This window comes from Plutella xylostella, chromosome Z (genome assembly GCF_932276165.1).
Source record: "Plutella xylostella chromosome Z, ilPluXylo3.1, whole genome shotgun sequence".
NCBI lineage: Eukaryota > Metazoa > Arthropoda > Insecta > Lepidoptera > Plutellidae > Plutella > Plutella xylostella.
In genome coordinates this window covers 7,927,195-7,948,660 of record NC_064012.1, presented here as the reverse complement: position 1 = coordinate 7,948,660, position 21,466 = coordinate 7,927,195, and the positions used below count along the sequence as shown (strand labels likewise).

The window sequence follows — 21,466 nt, the reverse complement described above, 5'->3', positions numbered from 1 at the left end:
CAATCCCTGTCGGTTAGTATGTAGAAATTGGCACTAAAGCTTAGAAATGTTACATACAATTTGGTGTGTTTACATTTTGCAGTATAGAGCTACGAAGGCATAGATATTAAAGAAATGACAATGCCATTGACTTTGTTCTTATTCTGAGTTAGTCCCCGAAATCATGCTATCTATTGAAACCTGTCAAGGGTTCCGTATCTCAAAAGGTAAAAACGGAACCCATAAATAATCGGTTTGTTTTCCATCTGTGTATTAATGTTACTTTAGTCTAATTTAAAAGCGCTTGTTTTGCCGGAAAAAGGCAATGAGTTCGTAGTCAGTTATATTAGCAGGAGTCGAATGTTGTTTAGAAAAAAGTAAGGAAAATTAAGAAGTGGTACTTACAGAACAATAAAGGCCACGCGTAACCTGTAGGACATGTAGGGAGAGAGGCAAAGACGTGGGGTGCGGGCGGGCGAGGGCGAGGGCGGGAGGTCCAGTACAGCCATACGCTTCAGCCTTCAGTCCTCCACCCGAGAGCGCCGCTTCCGCCCGCGCGCACCGCCCTTCCCTGCCTCAAAGTTTCCGCTGAACGAGTTTTAACATAAAATGTGATTTGAACGAGTTTTAACATAAAATGTGATTTCGTTAAGAACAACTAAAATGGTGGGTGGCAAAATGTTTTTGAAACTTTTTTGTGCGGTTTTAGTGACTTTTAATCTGAATTACTACAACAACTCCGTTCATGGGCAAACAAGAACTGATAAGATTGGAATCGGTAAGTTTACTTTAATGTACCTATATTGTAATTTCTTGTTAATTTGTTAGATAGTAGAAAAGTGTGCTGTACCGACAACATTAATTACATTACTTCTGGCTTCAGTCTCAAATCAAATTCATAATTATTTTGTGTTTGATTTGTAGTGGTTTTGTTTGTATTTTTATATGTATCATTTAATCATTCGATTTCTTTTGAGTTCCGACGAAATTGAAAGAAATAGCACGAATTTATTTATTTATTTTACACATCATACATAACATTACAGGCTAGAGACCTATGGCGTTACATATGGTTATTTCTAAACACAAACTACAAATTGTAAACTTATCATTATACTTATACCTAAACATCATTTACTATACCTAACTATATTACTTAAGTACATTTACATAATGGACGAACCTTTCATTCCGATAGGTACTCGTGCCTGTCTAGTAAGTACTGATATAGCTTGAAGATGTTCCGTTTGTTTCCATTGGTCTCGCCATCGCTAGCGCGCTCACCGTTACCAGAGTCCTCTTGGTTGCTGGGCTCCTGAAATTCAAACGAATGCGGTGGGGTTAAAGTTGACTTTTGGTTGTACAGAGCTTTTGAAGAGGAGTGCGTGATGCATTGAAAGTATTGTAATTTTTGACGTGTGATCTTACTTTTGTATAACGAACTGGTAAGAGGGTGAAGTTCGACGTCTCGTGTCTGTAGTGTTAGCAAATCCCGTGGGAAGGGTTCCCCAATCACAAATACACTGGATATCACTTAGTTATTTATTATTGCATCAACATTTAATAGTTTATCATGGACACATTCACTAATAACGACAATTGAGAATAATTTTCACGACTCGCAACCGGTCTCAAATCTCGCATATGAAAAAAAACATGGCGGTGGAAATATATTTACTTTGACAATTCACACTTCTTACTATGTTTATAATTATATTATTATTATTCTTTATATCTATTTATTTTTTGTTCTCCCTCTGTTGAGGTTGAGGGGTACGTTTAATATCCAGATCACGCGGGCCTTAGCCAAACGTAACCGGATCGGTGATGCAGGATGATGAGGTCAGGAATTTCCTTGTGATGCGGCAGGTGTTCAAGATTGTGGCTTTTTGTAGAAGGTGGATTGTGTAGAGTGGAATGATCAATATTTCTAGGCTATTTTTAAGGGTTTTGGGTATGATTCCTGTTGAAGACAAGACTATGGGGACTATATGGACTGCATGTACTTTCCATTGAGTTTTGACTTCTATTGCAAGTTCTTTATATTTACTGAGTTTCTCAGATATGGTCTTCTGTATGTTGTGACTATTTGGTATGGCTATATCTATGAGGAATACTGTGTTGGTATTTTTATCATGTAATGTGATGTCCGGCCTATTGTAGTGTACAGTTTTGTCCGTCAAAATGGTTCTGTCCCAGTAAATTTTGCATAGATCATTTTCGTTTACTGTGGAGGGTTTGTATTTATAGTATGGAGATTTTTTGGAGATAAACTGGTATCTATGGATCAAATTTTGGTGTACTATTGCAGCTACTTGGTCATGTCTGTGTTTGTAGTCTGTCTGTACCAATGCTTTGCAGGCTCCAGTAATGTGCTGTATAGTTTCAGATGCACTGTTACAGTGTCTGCACATATCCGGTTGATTATTTAGTTCTTTTGTTATGTACTTCCGGTAGTTTTTTGTGGCTATTACCTGATCCTGGATAGCGAGCATGAATGCTTCAGTCTCAGGGAATAACTCTCCTCGTTTGAGCCAGCTGTTCGACTCACTCTTGTCAACATGGGGTTGGTTGAGTTCAGCCCTGTGACGTCCATGTAGAGATTTTTGTGACCAGGCAGATATTTTGTTCTCTAGTGTCGAGACTTTTTCATTTATTTGGGTATTACGATTTTTCAGGTTTAGGGGGGTATATTTGTCATCTATCTTGTTTATAAATTCATGCAGCGTGGATGTCTGGACATTGTGGTGAAAATATTTCCTTAGGTTTGATATTTGTGTGTTGTGCAGATTTTGAATATCTATGATTCCTCTTCCTCCTTCGCTTCGTGGCAAAGTTAGTCGTTGTATTGCTGATTTAGGGTGGTGCTTTCGGTGTTTGGTTAGGTGCGTATTAATGGTCTGTTGGAGTTTTGTTAAATCTGTCTTAGACCATGAGATTACACCAAATGAGTATGTAAGGACTGGGATTGCAAATGTGTTTATGGCTTTGATTAAATTTCTAGAGTTCAGATGGCTTTTGAGTATAAGGTTCAATCGGTGTTTAAATTTTTTTGTGAGTTCATATTTTGTACTTTTATGGTGAATTTGTCTGGATTGGTGGAAACCTAAGTATTTGTAAGTGGAGTTATCATCTAACGGTTCAATAACCTCACCTGAGTCAAGAGTGTACGTAGTGGGTAGTAATTTGCCTCGCTCAATAGAATGTATTTTACACTTGTCTATACCAAACTGCATTTGTATATCATTTGAGAATGTCTGTGTTATGTCTGCTAATTTAAATAGTCCTGTTTTATTAGATGCATATATTTTAATATCATCCATGAACATCAGGTGAGTCAAGTTGAATGAGCTGTTTTCGTGGGTTAATTCATATCCGGTCTTAGTTTTGTTTAGTAGATTAGAGAGCGGGTTTAGGGCTAGACAAAACCACAATGGGCTGAGTGCATCTCCTTGGAAGATTCCACGCTGTATATTGATCGGTTCCGTAATCACTGATGCCCCATTTTGCCGTATTGTCAGAACTGTTTGCCATTTTTGCATCGAAGTTTTTAGGAACTCTATAATTGTCGGATGAATTTTGTATTGAGTAAGGACCTGTAAAAGCCAACTATGTGGCACTGAGTCAAAAGCTTTTCTGTAATCAATATACATGGTGTGGATGTTTTTTTTCTTTTTAAGGGCCTGTTTCATTGCTACACTATCTATTATCAATTGTTCTTTACAACCTTGGCTAAACTTTCTGCACCCTTTTTGTTCTTCTGCAAGTATGCTATGTTCTATTAAATGTCCGTATATTACTTCTTTGATGCATCCTGTTAAAATCTTATAAATTGTTTGTAGACACGTTATTGGTCGGTATTTTGCAGGGTTTTTAGTATCTTCTTTGTCTTTTGGAAGCATGTGTGTGACTCCATGCGTGATGTATTCCGGGAGGGTGTCTGGTGATTGTATGAATTTATTTATGTGGCTGTGGATGTATGGATGTGTGGCCGTGAACTTTTTGTACCAAAAATTGTGTATGTTATCTGATCCGGGTGATTTCCAGTTGTGTGTGCGTTTAATGACTTGTATGAGTGTGCCGGGAGAAATGTTTTCAAATTGCATTTCCGGTAATTCGCTAGGTTCGTGTGTTAAGTCTGTGTTGTTATTATGTTGGACCGGTCTCTCCCATATATTTGCCCAAAACTCATGCAGATCTTGTTTGGTTGGCGTATCGTCAGTCGGTTGGTGTGTAGTATTATTTTCGTTAAGATTCCTATAAAATGTTTTCTCGTTGTTATCGAAAAGTGCGTTTTGTTTCTTTCGGTTGGTGCATGTCAAATACCTTTTTAGTCGGCTAGCTTTAGTATTCAATTTCTGTTTAAGGGTGTCTAGGTAATGATTGAGATCGGTGTTAGGGTCTTCATACTGTGCGTGAATTTTGTACTTAATTTTAATTCTCTCTACTGCTGAAACAACTCTTGGACTTCGGTTACCCCTCATATATTCTGTAAGTCTACCTAAGTCTGATCGTATCTGCCCTATGTTACCTTCTAATCTTTTTTGCCATGGCGGTTTCTGTTTGGGTTTAACTTGGTTATTTTCAGATGAGTTACCGTCAAGGTTAACTTTAGATCCATTGCAAATTGCTGCAGTGAATGCCCCTGTATATATAAGTGTTTGTAGAGTCATAAAGTCCTGTTCATGCGAAACATGCATTGGTAGAATGTTACTGTTAATATAATCAACTATTTGTGCTAATTTCTTTGACGTTTTTTGCTTAGGTATACGTGGTCTAGATGTAGGTTCAGTGTTAGTTAATTGTCTGAGAGTCTCTTCAAATTTTTGTGCGATAATGTTTTGATCTACGACGGGGAGGCAGTTGTGTGTAACGGTAGAGGTGTTTTGGTGATCTAGGTCTGAATGTAGTATGTTAGGCGATTGAGACATTTGGAATGGTGAAATTGAGTAATTGAATTCAATTTCGTGTTGCTGTTGTAAAGAATTGTCTATTACATCAGTGTTTTCGTTTGCCGCAGGGCTCAATCGTTGATCCAGACACCTGACAGCACTATTTTGATATTGTTGCGAATCTTGGGATACTTGGGATTATTATTCTTTATATTATTATTATTATTTAACAATGCGATACTTTAAAATTTATCAAGTTACGTTTATTATTGGGAACATAAAAACATATTGATATCCGTTTTGAATCACAGACCAAGCAAAGACAAATGAGTCATTGCTCTGGGCATTCCTAGATCTCAGAATAATATTAAAATTACACTCCCGGGCAATGAAAAAGTTCCACTCACAAAACTCCAATTCTAAACGACCCCAATTTTTTCAAATGTTTAATTTAAAATTGGAACAAAATATTACCGTTTTTAGTTGGTAATATCCTGAGGCTCTGTTAAATGTACTTGAATGTTGCAGAACACGTTAATAAGTTAGCCTTTTCCGTTTAGAAGTAATTTGCTGCTTTTCTCAGTGGAACCTTTTCATTGCCCGTGAGTGTATAATCACCAAAAGCCATTTTGTTTACAGTAGCCATGTAGCTCCGCTGCGGACCAACCAAGTTGAATGCTATTTCACGTTTGAGAGGTGAATAAGATAGTGTTAGATATTAGATAAAGTATTAGATATTTATGACACACCATGACCACTAGTTATTTATAAAGTGGTGTACCATATTATTATACTTTAAAACATCTCAGCCTGAAGGATAATTTACAGTTCATGTACAACGTTTTCGGTCGTCGATTTTCTTCTTTGCGTGTGGGTGACTAACATTAGAGGGACGGTTTGTCACGGAGGTCAAAGTGTTATGGTGGTTTTCCACCAGCGAAGCGAGACGTGTGTAAATACAAATTTAAATTCCCTTCTAGCCCATCTATCTTTCCCATACTTTCAATACAGCCCGACTCGCCGGTGGAGAACCACATTTAGCTTGTCAGATAAGCGCCAGTCGCTGACCTTCTGTATGGCCCTTGAATAAAATCTAGAGGGGCACGTTGTCTACTTTGCTATTTTCCCATTCGAAATTCGTCCACATAACGTCACAGCTCGTCCACTTTCCCACTTTGTCCACTGTAGTACTTCGGCTGCTTTCCCACTTCGTCACGAGAACTATTTATTTTTATTTTCGATCACAATGTAAAGAATTGAAGATATTTTAAAATAGTAGTAACTACATAAAACAAGGACATATAAAGAAATTAAATAACAATTTATATTGTTACTTAAAAGACGACCGAGTGGCGTAGTGGTTAGTGACCCTGACTACTGAGCCGATGGTCCCGGGTTCGATTCCCGGCTGGCGCAGATATAAACACAGATATTCTCGGGTCTTGGATGTGCCCGTAAAATGGCAATAGGCCCGCCCCCTATTACATTGGGACTAACATAACACTCTGGCGAAAAGTGGGTGCAGCAATGCACCTCTGCCTACCCCGCAAGGGAGTACATTAGTACAAGGCGTGAGTACGTGTTTTTTTTTTGTTTTAAAAGTTTTCTTAATAATTGAGCAGCTCAGGTAGAAATTCAGAATTTAACCTTCTGCGGCTTTGTTAGTACGGAAGCATTCTATGTAAAGTTGTGCACACCTAATAACCTTAATGTAAGGTCATTTTTGAGCTATGTACTTCAAATTAAAAAAAAACGTTATCCATTCTGAGTTGTTTGGAGCTAAACCTACTCGTATGGGCATGCATGTCAACAGAGAAAAGACAAAGTCAATGCGAGTAATGACTGCAGACCGTACTCCATTTAAAATCAACGGCCAAACAATTGAAGATGTTGACACCTTCACCTACCTGAAAAGGAAAATCACACCTAATGGTGGAACTGACGAGGATATCGGCAACCGCATCAACAAAGCCCGTGGAGCTTTTGCCATGTTAAGCCCAGTGTGGAGGTTTTCCGCATTCCGTCTCCAAACCAAGATCCGCCTGTTCAATGCGTGCGTAAAGACCGTTCTCCTCTACGGTTGCGAAACTTGGAAGAAAACGGTTCAAACCACGAACATGCTACAGGTTTTCGTAAACAGACGCTTACGCAATATCCTAGGGATCCGTTGGTTTGACTTTGTCTCCAACGAGGAACTTTGGAGCAGAACACATCAAAAACCTGTAGCAGAAGCCGTAAAAGAACGCAAATGGAGATGGATAGTACACGTTCTAAGGCGTACTGAAGACGTCCCAAAGGAAGCGCTGACATGGCACCCCGAGGGCGGTAAACGAAGAATCGGCAGATCGCGAGAGACATGGCAGCGCTCTGTGAAAAAGGAAATGGGGCAGGCGGGGATGTCTTGGGCGGATGTCTCTGAGCTGGCCCAAGATCGTAAAGAATGGCGGCGCTTCACTTCGGCCCTTTGCTCCCCAGCGGAGATTGGGAATAAGTAAGTAAGTAAACCTACTCGTATAATGGAATTTCAAGCATCTTTCGTGTATTTAGCGGGGAGCCATGGTAGAGGGCACCATATCCCGAAGTATTTCTTCCGTTTCTTGTGCAGGTCAACTTGGTATCCTTATCTCGTTTCCTGACAGCTTTATTGTGAGAATGTACAGGAAGTGGGAAAGTGGACGAAGTACAAAAATTCACAAGTCGAGAAGTAGTTTAAGTAGGAAAGTAGACGAAGTAGGAAAGTAAACGAAGTGGGAAGGTAGACGAAGTGGGAAAGTAGACGATGTGGGAAAGTACAGTAGCCGAAGTAGTAAAGTTGATGAAATAGGAATGTATCCGAAATAGGAAAGGGGGATAAAACGATGCGAATTACGCTTTAGTAGTCACCTGCTTAAGTTTGTTCTTCTGAAGTTCGGACAATGAACAGGTGGCTTTTCAGTCAGGTGGAGTTCCTTCATGGACTACAGCTCTTCCAGGCGCTAGAATTTGAGCAGATCAGGTAGAAATTTAGCATTTAACCTCCGATGATATGCCTCTGCGGCTTTGTTAGTAAGGGGCATGCTATGTGCGGTTGTGCACAGCTAATTAAATTCAGGTTATTCGTGAATCGTGAGCCATTATCCTTCAAAATATTTATTTATGAGTTGTTCCATTATATTATATATGTTACTGTAAAAGCCCGAACAACGGTAAATCCTAAGATTTACGCGTAAAACCTAAGATTTACCAACTCTTAATGGTAAAAGCCCGAAAGATTTTGCGATTCGCACTTTTACCACTATTCACTTGGTAAATCTTAGGATTTACATTAAGGCACGGTAAATGTTGAAAAAGCCAGGTTATAACTTATAACCTCCGTAGTCGAACAAAGCGTCCGTAGTCGAGCGGGCTTCAGTGATCGTAACTGATCACTGAGGTTTAGCAACAACCAGCATGGTCAGCCATTGGATGGGTGACCGATTTCAAGTGGTTCTTTTCTGGATGCTTTCGTGCTGCGGACGGCACCTTAAGCCGTGGGTCCTGCTACTCCGGCAGCAGTCGTTAAGCCTAGTCAGAGGCCTTCGGGCGGCTTGAAAACGTCTGACAGTCGGGTTGCCCACTTACCCGACAACTCTCTCAGCACAAGCTTGCTTGTGTTGGGGTCCACCAACCCGCACTAGGCCAGCGTGGTGGACTAGATCGAAACCCTTCCTTCATTGGAAGGAGACCCGTGCCCCAGCAGTGGGGACGTAATGAGTCGTGATGATGATGATAACTTATAACTAACCGAACTTACATCGCTAGCACAAGCTGTAACAAGTATTTTTTTTAACCTAGCTACCTATCTTTAATAATAGGTAGGTAATTATCTTTTGTTTTTTTCTCAATTTATTTGTTAAGTTACGAGCTAATTTGTTTTCAACAAGTATATTTCTGTACCTACTAATAAATGCCAATAATTAACAAAAAAAAATATATAATATCGATTCTGTTATGTTTTTGAGAAGACATTTTAATAGTTTTAATTTTAACTATTTAGGAAATAATTTAGAGGTGGATAATAATTACAAAATGAAAAAATATATGATTATTCCACATTGTTAAAATAATTATGATTGTAGTTGATTTAAAGGTTTTAAAATGACTGTTCATAAAAAATAATATAAATTCTGTAAGAAAATAATTTATGTTTTTGATTGAAATAAATGAATAGGTAATAATTAATCTTTGTTTTATTGACAAAACCAACTTTTACTAGGTGTCAGTGGTAAAACTTAGCATTTACCAAATTCTTATGGTAAAAGCCCGAAAAAAATGACCCATTTTCACAAATCCTTACATTTACCAACTCATGTTGGTAAATCCTAAGATTTACTGGTAAATCCTAGGATTTACCGTTGTTCGGGCTTTTACAGTAACATATATATATTTGAATTTCAAGCATCTTTCATGTAGGTATTTAGCGGGGACCAATGGTAGAAGGGCACTTAATCTCGAAGTATTTATGCCGTTTCTTATGCAGGTTTCCTTTGCCTGTTACCAAACAGACTTTAATATTTCTTCCAAAAAATAAGATTTGTTGCGGTTCAACGACTACGTTTATATGCAATTGTGAGAAAACGCGGCAACCATCTTGCAGAACGCTTTCTCATACACAGTGTCCAGTGAAAGCCGTTGCCTGTTGACTGGAGCAGTGTTGTCCTTTTAGATAAGTAAACGAAAATTATAAAAGTGACGAGCTAATTGACCCGCCCTAGTAGGTTTAGGGACGATTCACACAACACCGGGCCGTGCACGGGCCCGTGCCCGTGCCGTGGCCGGGGCACTTTTGTATGAAGTTTGTCACGACCGAGCCACTGTCATGCATGACACTTCATACAAAAGTGCCCTGGCCCGGACACGGCCCGGTTTAATATAAATCATCCCTTACACGTACATTTATTCACTATCCTCTTCTCATGAAAGATTGTATGCTTTTTGTGCAACATAATCTTTATCAACTATTTACATATTTAAAACAATTCTACAAACACAACAAAATTGCCTTGAAACCATGTGGATCAAACACCCCAGTCTCGAGATATACTAATATAGCGTCCCCCCTTAACATTTGAAATACTTTTAGAATAATTCTGAAAAAATGTTGTATACAGGGTGTTGCAAAAAGGGTATACCAATTTTGCAAAATTAGAGCGTCCCCCCCTAACATTTGAAATACTTTTAGAATAATTCTGAAAAAATGTTGTGTACAGGGTGTTGCAAAAAGGGTATACCAATTTTGCAACATCCTGTATACCTCCAAGTAACTTCTTTCAACGAAAACTATAGCGGACTCTGAATCATACATCATCACGACCCAACACGTCCCCACTGCTGGGGAACGGGTCTCCTTCCAATGAGGGAAGGGTTTAGGCCTGGTCCACCACGCTGGCCTGGTGTGGGTTGGTGGACCTCAACACATGCAAGCTTGTGCTTCAGAGAGTTGTCGGGTAAGTGGACAAGCCGACTGTCATATGTTTTCAAGCTGCCCGAAGGCCTCTGACTATGCTTAATGACTGCTGCCGAAGCAGCAACCGGGACCCACAGCTTAACGTGCCGTCTGAAGCACAGAAGCGTCCAGAAAAGAACCACTTGAAATCGGTCACCCATCCAATGGCTAACTGTGCCAGTTGTTACTTAACCTCAGTGATCAGTTCCGATCCCGCTCGAGGCCCGCCAAACCATGGACGCTTCTTGTGTCTATGTATAGTTATTTTTATACAACTCGACCAACTTATGACGTACAGTTGCCCTAACTAAATGGTAATGTGCCTATGTCTTTTTTGTGTGAAGCGGTCGGCCCATCTTATGGCTACGGAACCCTTTCATGTGTGTGTCTGACACGCTCTTGGCCGGTTTTATATATTTGAACTTATAAGGATATGAAATAACTTACTATTTTTCTTATAAAAATACAGCGGTCTTACCACAAAATCTGGACACTCGTGACGAGAGAGATACAAAGTCCTTCTCTCGATGGAAAGTTCACTGATGAAAATCCACCTATGGGAAGCCTTTAAATACTTACTTTCATAGTTAATACGAAACTGTTTAATAGATATTTTTCTTGGTGTTTTGTAACTTGGAAGCTTAGTTAATACGAAACTGTTTAATAGATATTTTTCTTGGTGTTTTGTAACTTGGAAGCTCAGAAAATGAAATATTTATAAGTTTTCCTCCGATCTAAGTTGAGTTAACTGACTGACTGACATAAATTAATTTATCGTAGATACGAACTTACTTTTAACCTAAACGTCAAACCTTGGCCAAACTAATAAAATATGTAGTTTACGCTATACAGGTTACAATTTTATGAATGATCGTTCCGAAGCTGTCCAATGCCCAACACGATACTGATGTTGCAAAGATGATGATGAGACCTACACATTATCCATGTGTTTTGTGGTGGGCAAGAAGGTAATAATGGGAAACATAATCAATTTATTTAAAATATATGTTTTTATCTTTTTTTGTTGCGTGACGAAACCCTAGATGCTCTTTGTTTCTCAGGTCCAGGGTAACGGTGCGGTGATGAATTGGATTGTAGTAATTGTATTTATCACAACAGTTTTAAAAATTATTATATTGACTCGTTTACCAATTACAGTTATGTAATATGATACGTCGAATTCATTCATGAAAACAATATTCTGTAACCCTCACACTACTAATTGCTACCGTAATTATCACTGAGGCTATAAATATATCTATCCAATAAGACAAAATTATTGGATACATAATAACATTAATATCATATTTCTTATTTATAGCTAGGTATCAACTTCCACATTGTTTTTTTTGTGTGATTGCTTTGTATATCATAATTTACCTACCTTGGTACCTATATATTTTCGTCTGCTGAGTGGTCTTCCTATAATAATAAATACGAATTAACCTGAATTAAAGAAAAACATAACTGATATACCTAATTATATTATTATACAGTGTTCATTTAATCGTAACAATTGACAATCGAATATCATGCTGCAAATGATGACAATGAGTGAGTCCAACTAATCAATACGAGTCATTCAAGCCTTAACAGCCTTCCGTTTCCATCATCAGATCAGCTTCAGGTCGCCATCATAGAACTATATTTGGCTATGTATGGCATTATAATCGGTGAATAGGTGCAATGGAAATTGATACCCTATTTTTTACCCCTCTATCAAAGTGGGGTGTTAAAATGGCGGAGATATCGGTGGACATACATAAAACATACAAATACGAACTGAGAAACTGACGAATTGATAAAATCCCCCTTTTTTCGTGGTCGGTTAAAAAAGCATTTTTGATTTTTTTGTGGTGTTACTGTTTTTTATTGTGAAGTCTAATCTTTGTAGTCTTTGGTATAATCCCTCACATTTAGTGTCATTCTTACAACTTTAACTTTTCTCTCAGTAGGTACCTATTGTGTACACATTGAACGTAGAATACACATCACTGCCCGGCATAATATAACAAATGGTGGTTTCGGACTGATTGAGATCTAATTTATTGGCGCACCATCCTCAGTACAGCCACGTTCTAAATCACGATAATGGCATACGGGCTTCGTGTTAGCGTGGCGCACGGTCGGACTATTCACTTAACGAAGAATAAGAGCGATATCAGTTATTTTGTTTTTATAAGGGAAGGGAATGTAGTGAACAACATAAAACGAAAACGATTATAAACGATTCAACTCATGGATATCGTGTTAGCTAGATTGTTAATAATGTATATGTACATATTATTATTTAAAAATATATTATAATAAGGCATAATAAAAGAAAAATAAAGATATGTCGGTGGTAATAAAGCGTACCCAAAGATACAAAATACAGATGTGCAGATTAGTACAGGTACCTACGCAAATCAACCTGCCTTCGGGTTCTTTGAATCCAACTTGTGTCTCTAGATTGCACCGCCCGCTCGTAACGTCTACGGGACACCAGCAAAAGCCAAATCCATTGAATTTCGACGAAAAACCGACACTCACCCGATCAAAGTGAGACGGGGACAAGCAGAGTTGTAGACTATTTACACTATGCGCTCGTTGATTGGCTCCTTTCATGATTGGTTCAAGCGCAAAATCATGTTGATGATGTTCATCATTGTTTAAAGTAGTTCGAAAGTTGTCTAGAAAACTGAGCTTCCCAAGTATTGACACTCTAGATGTTATATAACATAAGTCCTCTCAACAAGAAATAAAATAGTAGGGAGGCTCTCTGAAACATTTATTCATAACAAAACAATAAACACTCTTTATCTAAAACAAACATTTAAAAAAGAAGTTAGAAAATCAACAAAACACTGTGGTAGTTAGCTTCGTAACACTTACATTTAAGTACAGCAATGGAAACAATTCTGATGGCAGAAATTCTAATTTTAACGCTGTCAAACTATAAATTTTGTTTAAACGAATTTTTGGGTTTTAACTTGTGGTATGTCAATATGTCTGTTTTTGTTGACTTTCTTCAATGGACTCTAGCAACGCAGCTTGTTTTTTTATGAATGCGTTAAATTCATAATTTTGTGCAAATTATGTGAATTATCATTGCATCCCAATAGTCGGTGGGCAAATTTAATGTTTTCAAGGCTCTTATATTTTTATTACACACTAGCTGTTCCCGCGCGCTTCGCTTCGCCTTAAAAAGTTTTCCCGTGGGAATTCCGGGATAAAAAGTAGCCTATGTTCTTTCCCAGGGTCTAGATCGTATGTATACCAAATAGGGTTTCTGATTTCTCGACCTTTTTTCATTCTCGAGCTTCGAGAATTCTCGAGCCCAAATTCTCGAGTCTTCTCGAGTCTCGAGCCTTTCTAAGAAGACCTTAAGAAAAAGCCTAAATTTAAATAAAAAAACAAAATCTCCTTTTTTACTTTGTCAACTTAATCACAAAAGAAATACTCTACTAATACTCATAATTAGCTGCCCAGCTAGCTACATATTACTAGTACAAGGTGGGCCAAAAGTAATCACCCTATTGGAAGTTGCTCTCATTTGTGCAGATGGCCGCCAATTTCAAATCAGTTTTGATACTGGTGGACTAGACAAATGCAGAATACAAGTTCAGAAGCCGTGGAGTGATATATACTCCCCAAGAACGCGGAATAATTGTGTTTATTCAGTTTTCGGGTCGCCTTTTTTTCGTTTTCTTTTTTTATCTGTAATTTTTCCCTGCAATATCGCCCGATTAAACCGTTTCAGACAGTTTTTCTGGGATTTTTTGAAGTCCCGTGTTTATGTGAATAAACTCGTGTCTCTGGAAGCCCTTAAGGACAACATACGACACGGGTGCGAGAATCTCTGGCCCGAAGTTTTCGCTGAAGTGATGAAAAATGCCATAAAACGAGCCCGTATGGCAATCAATTGTGACGGCGGCTATTTGGCCGATATCATCTTCTCGACTTTACAAATAAAATTATAAAGGTTCAAATAAACATAATCAAAAAACAGAAACGAAGTTTTTTATTTACAAAAAAAAATGAGAACCAAACAACATCGGATGACTTCTTTTGGTCCACCTGAACTAAGAAACAGTACGTAACTATTACAACGTTATCTTTTAATCATTAATTGGTATTATCAGTACAGCACTAGCTTAAATGGAGATGAAACATAATAAATCATAATAATAGGTACACGCGCATGGTATACGTGTGTGTTGTATAGCTACGCAGAAAAAATCGAATCAAAAATACTAAATTTTTATCAGAATCTCAAGGCTCGAGAAATTCTCGAGTCTTCAAAATTTTTTCTCGTCTCGAACCAAGCCGAATTTCTCGAATCTTCTCGAGCTCGAGAATTCTCGAGCAGAAACCCTAATACCAAATTTCATTCAAATCCGTTCAGTAGTTTTGGCGTGAAAGAGTAACAGACAGACAGACAGACAGACAGACACAGTTACTTTCGCATTTATAATATTAGTTAGGATAGTTAGGATTAGGATGATGTTACGCAGGCCCGTGGAAGATTCCTTGATAAGGGTTAAAGATTGAATAGTGCGTTTAAGTGATTATTTACCAATAGTTTTTTGTTGTTATAGCGCTCACAGATCAAATCCCAAGCTATGTCGTAATTTTCAGATGAGAAATCTAACGATTGTATGAGTAAGGCTGCATTATCCTTGAGTGAAGCTCGTAAATAGTGATATTTTTGTATTTTAGGTATGGAGTCGTTTAAATGTATGAGACTTGCGTATGTGTCATGAAATTCTGACCAATCCTGATAGCTACCAGAAAAGGTAATGTAAAGGTGTATGGTAGGTGAGCTTAGTGTTGGATGGAATCCATCTGAGTAATAGGCAGTGCTGGACCCTGCCACCGCGCGCTCGTGGCCCGCAGCAGCGCGCCCCGCACCCGGTCCAGCAGCACCTGCGCGGCCGTCACCGTGCTGTAATATGCAGCCTCGAATTCCTGACGTTCTTGGAATTCGACATCTGGAGTATCGGATAGATTTTCTATGTCAATTTGGATCAAATCGAAATGTTTACATAATTCGTTGATTCTATTGAGACGTGCGGATAATTCGTGTGATTGAAGGGAAGTTGATTGAGGAAGACATATGAGTGCTAGGAGGTAACCATTGAAGATTGTGAGCTTAGCATTAATAGAACCTCTACTCCTTTTTAATGTTTTTGTATCCATTATATTGCGATCTTAGAATGGTGTGGTAAGGAAGAAATGAGTAACAATAGACGTATTTAAAACTGAATTGATAGAGTAGGTAGGTATGTGAATGGGAATTAGCTTTTGGAACGAACTCACTCTGCTATCGGCTCCCTTCCTGGTTTATGTCTGGTAATATCTTGATGACTTATTCATGATGTTTGAATGTTGATGTTGGTGTTGCTCTTGAGCTTAAGGGCCCGTACAGGGTGACGTGCCGCGCCAATTTTGGGTTTTCAATGCTCTTCACACAGCACACGCAGTGACACGCACACATGTAAGTTTGCACAGTGGGTCGATAAACTTTTACTGCCAACTTTATTGACAATTATGTTCAAGTACATTTTGGGTGATTTTAGGGTAAGTAAGTATAATTCTTACTTACACTGGTAGGCACCAGGAAAGAGTAGAAATTAATAGGGGTGCCACTTTACTCTATACTCGGAACCCGATTAGCTTTCTCAAACAAATGTGGTATTTACTTGTAGAAAGGTAACTAAAAGTATTAAAGTGTAGATAATAAGTTTCGGGCATCCTCCAGCCAACTGAACCCCGACGACAAAGCAAAGTAAATAGGTACATAGTGTCGCAAAAGGGCTATACTAAGCCAAAAGGGGATGACTCAAGGGGTCATTCTGAACAACTTTTGTTCTACGAGATTTGCAAATTCGCGAAAAAAAATATTCGTTTTCCATGGTAAAAAGTCACATGTCCAACAAAGTTTCTATGAAAAAGGTTTTTTTTTGTTAATTTCCAAAACTTGTAGAGCAAAAGTTCAGAATGACCCCCTGTCTTACTCCTTTTTACCCGACTGCCGAAGGAGGAGGGTAATGTTTTTTGATTGTATGTATGTATATATGTATGTTTGTCTGTTTCTTTGTTCCCTCCTGTAGCCTAAACGGCTTGATAGATTTTGATGTATGAGGTATTGTTAGAAGCGTATTGATGGCGCGATGGCTATAGGCTATGTGACGTTGCATTAAAATGTACATAGCGCCCTCTTGAGGACATAACGTGATGATCGAAAAAATAATAATTCAACTTTGCCGTGTAAGGTATCAAATGAAAGGACTTGATTTTCACATTACAAAAATATGCATATTGAAGGTATTTAAATAACAACAATAGCGGGCAATAGGCCCGCACCCTATTACATTGGGACTAACATAACACTCTGGCGAAAAGTGGGTGCAGCAATGCACCTCTGCCTACCCCGGAAGGGAGTACATTAGTACAAGGCGTGAGTGCGTGTTTTTTTTTTTTTTTTTTTTTTTTTTTTAAATAACAACACCAAAATTATTGAAATAAAAAATGATCATGAACTACCTACCGACGTAAAATTTCATAAAATAAAAACAAATAAAAAGTTACAAATAAAAAAATACAATTATAAAAAACTAAAAACCTGACTGTACGCTAAAAACATGAAAACGAGTCCCAATGTTAATGGAAAGTATCGCAGGCGGGGACCAACTTGACCGCCACTCAAGGCCGTTTTCTAAGTAACATTCAGCTAAATGGTGAACCCTCTGCTGGTATAATTTGTTTATATACCGCTTTTTCAATACCTGTAAGTACATTTTTTGGCAGCATAATATTTTTACTTAATTTTAGGGTTTCGAACGTCAAAAGAAAAAAAGCAACCGTTATAGGATCTCTTTGTTGTCCGTCTGTCTGACTGACTGTCTGTCACCGCCCTTTTTTCTCAGAAACGGGTAAAGATATCAAGCTTATATTTCGCATAGATGGGGAGTACCCCAAAAAAAATATTATGGTACTCCCTGTCCCACACAAGTAAATTGGGGCTTATATTTTTTCCAGTTATTTTGATGTGTATCCTTTTTTTTTCTTTGTTGTTTTGTATAAGTATGTGTTTCTTTTCTTTAAATCTGTATTTTTTTTGTTGTTGCTGTCTATGTGTCGAAAAAATGTATCTTTATCTTCAAATCACGCCATCTATCGTTTGTTTTTTTTGTGGCTACTGTCTATAGAAGAAATTCCGTCATTGACAATTTTATGTTACGAATTTATTTTTATTTATTTTATTTTTATTTTTACATTTTCGTGGAGAATCAACAGCATTTTGTTAATAAATAATTATTACTTATGAACACATAACAACTTGATGCCATTAACAGAATGAACTTAGTAAACCCAGTAAACCTAACACATCCAGAGGAAAAATAAAATCTCTTTCTCTCTCTCTGAAAAACATACTTAATAGCCTAAAATCGATGCTTTTAGCTATTAACATCTTTGAAATAAAATTGAGCCACCACCGTGTTACTGCCCTCATCAGATCCTCACGAGACCATACCTCAACCAGCACCAAGAGACTGTATTTTTGATCCCTAACCTAATGTTCGTGCGTATTGTCATCACTTAGATCCATTCGCTATATTCCTGCTCCTCATCAGACCTTTACGAGACTGTAATATCACGAGAATATTGCACACTATCTAATTTAATTTAATGTATTGAATATACTGGAAGAATTATGGTTCCTCAATTTCAAATCAAATTATGTTGGTGTCATAAAAGTTGAAAAAGTGCAATGACAACCAATGTGCAGTGATTTTGTATCTGTACACGATAAGATCGCGAGCTGTCAGTGCTGCCTAAACCGACGTGACCCTTCTTTGGAGGCCAGCGGCCAACTGAGTCAAACGTCACTTGTGTTTATGATTTTATAACACAGAAAGCCGCCATAGATATTTGTATGAAGATTTGAGGGGAAAAAATTGCTCAAGTTTGGGATTAATTTACACAAAATAAGTGTGTGTTTATTAAAAAACAAGGTATTTAGCGCCTAGTCCAAGCCTTTAACTTTATAATATGATAAAAATCATATGAAAATTCTTTATAATTACGACACAGTTGTTACAATACGGGAGTGTGATTGACTGGTTTTTCTTGATATTCTGAAATTAATTTACAGTTATCCATAATCATTTACTTAAATTCGAATGATTCAGCACCTAGCTAGACTCTTCAACTACCTGTGTGATTTTTTTCAAGGCTGTAGAGCATCATTTACTACATAATTCTATGACAATGCCAACCCTCGATTCCCTATTGCAGACCCTTAATGCAGTTGATTTATTCGGCGACGTCTTGATGATAGATATTTAATTCGTAAACTTGTCTTCGTGAATAAGATAATTTTACGGATGATCTTCAATACTTCGTTTTCGTGATGATTTGCTCGTCGTAGATGTCGTCAGCCCTCGGCTTGACCTCGCCGATCTGCTTGATGCAGCCAGATCCGATTCGAAAATGTTGTGGCGAAGTCTCGAAGACGAGGGTCGATGAGGTGACGGTGTTGATGATAAAGATATATAGCCATTCTTGCTTATGAGAAGTATATTAAATAGAGTATTTCACAAAGATGTTTTAGAAATAAGGGTTTAGAATTATGTATAAGAATTGTAGTTGTTTCTTCGAGTTGATATTTTGTAATTGATATGACATCAGTTTCTTCTATAAGGTTTAGCGCCGGGCATAGAGCCCGACGCTCGTTATTATGCGCGAACACCTTATTTTATTATTGTGAGTTATCTTTTAGAACTTCTTCTATTTCTTCACCAAAAATAAGCATCGGTTCTTTGCTTTTCATACTGTCCTCACTTTCATATCCGCCTCTCCGCCGCCATAAATTTTTGGTGTTTTGTCAAAATTAAGTTGCATCTCTACCTTCTTCAGTTTTTCATCCATAACCTTTTATTACTATTGTAAGTAAGAATCGGGCTTGGCTTGTCGATAACAACATTGGACAAAACTTTGATTTTCTTTGCCGACAGTATTGTCTTTTGTACAGTAACTGTTATTATTATTATATTATGTATGCTCTGGGTGCCTGCTCATGAATAAAGTGTGCGTGAGTCATTGTTCGCCTGAAATGTCAATTTTAAACGGTTATTATATTTTTTTAAGATACTCTACACTCGTTATAAGATCATCTTTTCTCCTGGAAAGTCCTTTTTTTCGTTCACTGATATTCACCCTGTCAGTTTTTCGTCCTCTTCCTTTGTAAGTATTGTAGCAGGGCCTGGTTTTTGCTTGCAATCTGGGTTACTGAGTTGTAAAATTTAGGTGGTCCACAGAACTCCATGTCTTGGCAGCTTGCTTTTTGGGCATCTAAGGCCTGTCCCAGGTTTTCCGCCTCATAACGTTTTCACTTTTTCGGAGAGGTCTTTTTTATTGTGGTACCATGTTTATGTGGGGAAACTGATATGAAAGAATAAAATTCACCAAACTGATTAATCATTCAATATTGAAACTCTATCTATATATCAACACCATGTTAATATTAGGGAAATAGGTTACCGACACTATGTCAGTAATTGGATTTACACTATTGACACAATGTGAACACAATATGAGTAATTCATACAGGAAAAATTAAATAATAGTGTCTATGTGTTTATCAATAGCAACTGTTGCTGAGGCTGCTGATTAGCTTTTGTTTAGGATTTCAGGAAATTATTACTCTGGTATTAATGTGGGGCGTTTTATTTTACATAAGCAAACGTGACAAGTGACATACATTTCTTCTTAAACTGTGCGCCTCAGAAGAAGGCGTCGTTAATAGCAACACTACATCAATATGAAAATAAAATAAGTGAGAAAAAAAACTCTAGTCATCAATACAATGTGTCAATATTAGGACAACTGACCGAAATAGATAGGTTCTATTATTGACACTTGTATTTTTTTATGTCAACGAAAAAAAATAAGTTTATTCAATATACGTAACGAATGTGACATTGAAAATATTGCCAAAGATTTCCTAGCAAATTGATTACAAAAGTACAGTGCCACAATCTTATCTGTTCCGGTGGTCAAAATGTGCAACTAACGCTGAGAACGAACGAGACGACATTGTCAAACGTCATTTCATACACTGTGCGTTATTTGAGTTGTCAATTTCTGTGAAGAGTTATTTAATTTGTTTTGTGATTTTCTGGGTGAAATAATGTGATTCAAGAAAAGTAGTACTATATATATTGGCTTTTATGCAGGAAGAATAACATATTCAGGAGCCTTTAATTCCGTTTGAAAATTTTGAAGAACGAGTTCGCGCCCCTGCATCGATTTTAGACGAAATAATGATGATTGATTTATGACATGTCATTGTTTTCCCAACCTATCAAGAGTTGGCTGAAAGAAATTGCTTTTTGGCAATTAGCCTTTGGAAGGAGACCCGTGCCCCAGCAGTGGGGACGTGATGGGTCGTGATGATGATGATGATGAATTAGCCTTTGCACACTGTCTGAATTTCTTTTAATTATATGCTCTTGTTTCTTGTTACTTTAGAAAATGTAAAATAAAGTGTTCAAAAATAATAATAAATAGTTTTTTTTAAGTCGTATCTCGTTATTCCCGCGACCACATATATTACCTATACCATTGTAATCTAGATTTAATCTCCTATATCAGAACTAATTTTATTTCTGTTCGCCGTGGACAAATTTTCCATACAACAAATGTCGTTTGATATATTATATCCTCTTTCATTTTCTATCGACCCTATATTTTGATTTATCTATACTTATGAATGTACCTAATTATAACAATAGGTAACTGCAGAAATGCAGAAATAGGCAAAATTTAATCGAAAGCAACACTGGATTCGATCACAGCGACGTCGCCACCGGAACAGATAAGATTGTGGCACTATATCCACTTACCTAAGTAAAAAAAACGTTCCAAAATGTTGCGGTTTCGTAAGAGACAACAGAGGAGTACAAAACCAGTCACCAGTTGCTATGAAATAATAAATGTTTAAGCATCGTACACAAATAAAAATATCGGTATAAAACGAAGTGTTCTCTTGTTTTCTTTAATTATTCACGGTAGAGTCAATATAATATGGAGGGGTGTCAACAACAGGGTAGTTTACCCTATATTGTTATGCGCTATGAAAATT

General features: G+C 37.6%; 1 protein-coding gene across 2 annotated transcripts in view; it reads left to right on the top strand.

Annotated features, from left to right (window-relative positions):
- The first annotated feature begins 298 nt into the window (after nt 1-298).
- The window catches only part of LOC105389801 (glutamate receptor 1), a 98,914-nt gene continuing 77,746 nt past the window's right edge, over nt 299-21,466 (top strand). For both annotated transcript variants that reach the window (XM_038121983.2, XM_011560981.3), the window contains exon 1: nt 299-757. In XM_038121983.2, the coding sequence (XP_037977911.2) occupies nt 643-757 (115 nt within the window). In that variant the 5' untranslated portion in view covers nt 299-642. The remainder of the gene's footprint in view (nt 758-21,466) is intronic.